Here is a 3864-nt window from a genome sequence, read left to right as displayed (position 1 = left end):
TATATATATATATATATATATGTATGTATGTATATATATATATGTATATATATATATATATATATATGTATGTATGATTGGGTTTTAGTGAGAAAGAAAATTAATGAGAAGGGTAAGAAAAGATCTCCATCCTTGGATACACATTAGACTGTGATGCACCGAGATGAGATCCACCGAGATGGATCGCATCGTGCAATTCATAGATAGGTTTGAGATTAAAAGTGATCAAGAGATTCTCATCTTTAACTCTTCTTATCATTTGTGTGTGTGTATATGTGTGTGTGTATGATCGATAAAAACAACCATATGGGTCAAAATCGTCCTTACCGAGATGGATCTTTGAGGGTTTAAACAAGAATCGCATAACCTGAAACAAGAATCAAATTTAGCAAGATCGAGTAAGTAAGAATGCGATTTCGAATGGATCATGCATAACTCATAAGCAACATTTTCCAAATACGATCAAGAATACAAACAAGGAAATATCGTAAATTGTATCCATTAACCAATCTTCTTCGAATCGTAAAATCTGTCAACTATATCAAGTTTAAAACACATAAAATTCAATAGGGGATTAAATTCCTTACGATACAAGCAACAACAACAACCATCGAAAAAAGCAACTGATCACGATGATCAAAGATGAGTAAAAGGAGCTTACGAGCATTCATCACAAAGACGGACGAAACAACCGTTGGGACATTTCCAGCTCGGTCTCGTCACTTGCAATATTTTCTTACATTTGGTGTTAGCACAGAGCTTCGGAGAACTAGAATGTGAAGTCATCGTCATCGTCATCGTCACCAACTTCGTTATAACGGATCACCTACAGAAATGATGATGAACGAGTCACAGAAAGTAAGCAATTTTATCACAAAATATCTCGTCGATCCACCGATCGGCAAATCATAAGTGAGAACCCTAAGATTGCAAATTTAATTACGGCTGATTTTGATTGTCCTGTAAACTTGATATCAACTTGTTTTTTTGAGTTTCATGGAACCATCTTTTTACACTTGAAACTTTATAGTAAAACACTTCGTATGAAAGTTTGGATATTTTTTTACCTTCACAATGAAATTTCTAAGTATAAAAATATGATATCATAGGTCAAAAAAACGAGTTGCTCTTGAGTAATATATATACATATGGAGAGAGAGAGAGAGAGAGATAACCTTGGGTGTATATATATAAATATATATAAATAGGAGAGAGAATATTGAGTGTATGTATGTCTTGAATATATATATATATATATATATAGGGTTATATTTTCTTTATTTCATTCTTGTGGGCCTATAGAAATATACATTTTGCTTTTGTGGCCCTTGAACTTTTTATAAGATGCATTTTGGGTATGTTAGGTTTGGATTTATTTTATAGATACTAACGGAATCGTTTAGATTGTTTAACGGAATTCATGAATTTAAGTGGACATGAGAAATGTTATTTGTTGAAAATTAGATGAGCAAAGTTGAGAGGGGATTGGTGGTTATGTAATCAATGACGGATTCAGGAAATTAATAGGGGTGAGGACATGTTGAATGAGACTTGGGGAAGGCAAGCATATGGACATATGAGACTAGAGAGAAACCATATAAGACGAAGGTAAAAATAAAAAAATTTAAGTTAGTCAATAAATATTTTGGGTCTTTGACTGAGGGCCTTTCCTCCGTTCCTTAGGGGCTAAATCCGCCCCCATATGTAATGGATGTTGATAAGGGTTATATTAATTGAATGGAAATGTGTTGGATTGGGATGAGCAAGTCATTTGGCATCTGGCATAGGTGGGGCCAAAAGTTTGTTGAGACGATTTATAAAGTGAAGTAACGGATCGATCTTAATAAGACTTTAATTTCGTAAATATAAACAAACATATATTTGGGACCGTTTACTAAACACTTGTTTGGTAAGTAATTGCGGATGAATTTTTTCATCGGATGAACATGAGAAAAGTCAAGAATCTTGACGGGTAAGAGCAATGAGAACGATGGAGAGTTTTACTCGGTAAGTGAGGATGACGACTCTTACCCAGGTAAGCCCACTAAATTGTTCCATTTGATATGTTTTAATATACTAAAATATTACGCATAAAAATAAATCATAATGTTGACTCCTATCGGTAAGCGTTTACCGGGTAAACAATTGGGTGAACGGCCTCTTAGTCTAAAAAATATGGTGAACCACATTTAGCAAGACTATTGGCATGCAACTTTGTGTTTTTAAAGCAAATTTGAAGTAAAGTAACACTTTAGGTTATTACATATGACAAATGGATGGTTTTTTTCTTAGAGATAACTTGACCTAGATTGTAAGAGACATGAGACATAAATGGTGTAAGTGTGCCAGAGGGATCATGTGTTTTCAGAATAAAATATATAAAATATATATTCAGTTCAAAATAAACCTGAACTAAGCCGATCTAGACGGATTTGGTTTTCAGTTCTATTATTTTATTTCCTAGCTTTAGTTCAATTCTGACCCGAAAAGACCTCTAGATCAAGCACGAGACAAATGAACATGTGGAGGGACTTAAATCGTGAAATTTAAAAGTAAATGATAGAAAATGAATATTTCTAATAGTTAATAGACCATGTAAGTGAACAATAGTATAAAAGCATCTCCAAGAGTTATACTAAAAAAGAAATTTTGAAGATTTTTTTGCTCCAACAGTATGCTAAATACTATAAATTTGAAGAAATCTCTAAACTTCATATTTAAGAGAGAAATTATTTCTTACCAACACGAGACATTTAAATTGAATGTTTAGAATAGAAAAATAATATTTTATTAGTTTGTTGAATATTTAGAAGAGAGAAATAATATTTTATTAATTTATTGAATATTTTAATAATATAATTGATGACAGAATTACTAAAATATAATAGTTGTTGAAATTGAATGTAATTTTAATTTTATTATTTTATTAAAAAAAATATAATATAGTTATTAAAGTTGTTTTTTTATTTACATTTCTCGGTGTTTTTGTTATGAGTTATGACCCTCTTCCTCTAAAGCTTTTAACATTCTTTCTCTAATCATATTTTCATTATTTTTATCAAAACAAACATCATAATGCAAGAAAATAATAACAAAATCATGTATCAATACATATAGATATGTATACACACATATAAATAATTACATATATATATATATATATATATATATATTATAGGGCGAGGTTCAAGAATAAACTCTTCAAAAATAAAAAACTAAAAGAACGTTTCATTAACCATTCATATATACGGTATGTACATTTGTAATGTTTTCTTATTTTTATGCACATATGCATGTTATAGACACGTGCATAGCAGATAAATTACTTATGTGTATATATATACAGTCCAGATGAATGATTATTAGGTTGTTCCTTAATTTTTTTATTTTCGTAATATTTTAACTGAACCTGACCCTTGTATACATAAAAACTGGGATTGAAATTGAAATTTTATCACGACATAAAAATCAGACTTTGATTGCACAAGTTAACATTTAATAACATATCTTATAATGAAATGTTAACACATGTTCACTTTTGTGCATATGTACTTGTAAAAATACTTCCTACGCTTCTTATAAAATTTTAATTTATATGGGAGATCTCAAATGAGAAAAATAAAAATATTGAGAATAAGAGAAGCAATCTGAATCATTTATTGAGAATTTTCAGTTATCAAAATCTTACTGAAAAAATATGTAAATATAGACAAAATTTTGACTAATTTAAAGAATATTGAACAGTTGAGGAGAGTATTTTGAAACTTTTATATAATTAAATCAATAATCCAATACACAAAATCACTAATCCATTATTTTTTTCAAAATTTTACCCACTTTACACTTTTTAAATAAAAATTAGAT

The 3864-nt window shown here is 29.6% G+C and overlaps 1 protein-coding gene across 1 annotated transcript in view; it reads right to left on the bottom strand.

The window, feature by feature from the left end:
* The window catches only part of LOC112501949 (B3 domain-containing protein Os07g0563300-like), a 4808-nt gene extending 4010 nt beyond the window's left edge, over nt 1-798 (bottom strand). Inside the window, exons 1-2 of the mRNA XM_025105741.1 lie at nt 662-798; nt 328-367 (exon numbers count right to left, since the gene is read on the bottom strand). Of these exons, the coding sequence (XP_024961509.1) occupies nt 328-367; nt 662-798 (177 nt within the window). The remainder of the gene's footprint in view (nt 1-327; nt 368-661) is intronic.
* Nucleotides 799-3864: the final 3066 nt, after the last annotated feature.

This window comes from Cynara cardunculus, unplaced genomic scaffold (assembly GCF_001531365.2).
Source record: "Cynara cardunculus var. scolymus isolate 2C unplaced genomic scaffold, CcrdV1 Un_Scaffold_738, whole genome shotgun sequence".
In the NCBI taxonomy this organism is placed as follows: Eukaryota; Viridiplantae; Streptophyta; class Magnoliopsida; order Asterales; family Asteraceae; genus Cynara; species Cynara cardunculus.
The sequence above is the reverse complement of the archived record's forward strand: the minus strand, read 5'-3'. Positions and strand labels throughout refer to the sequence as shown.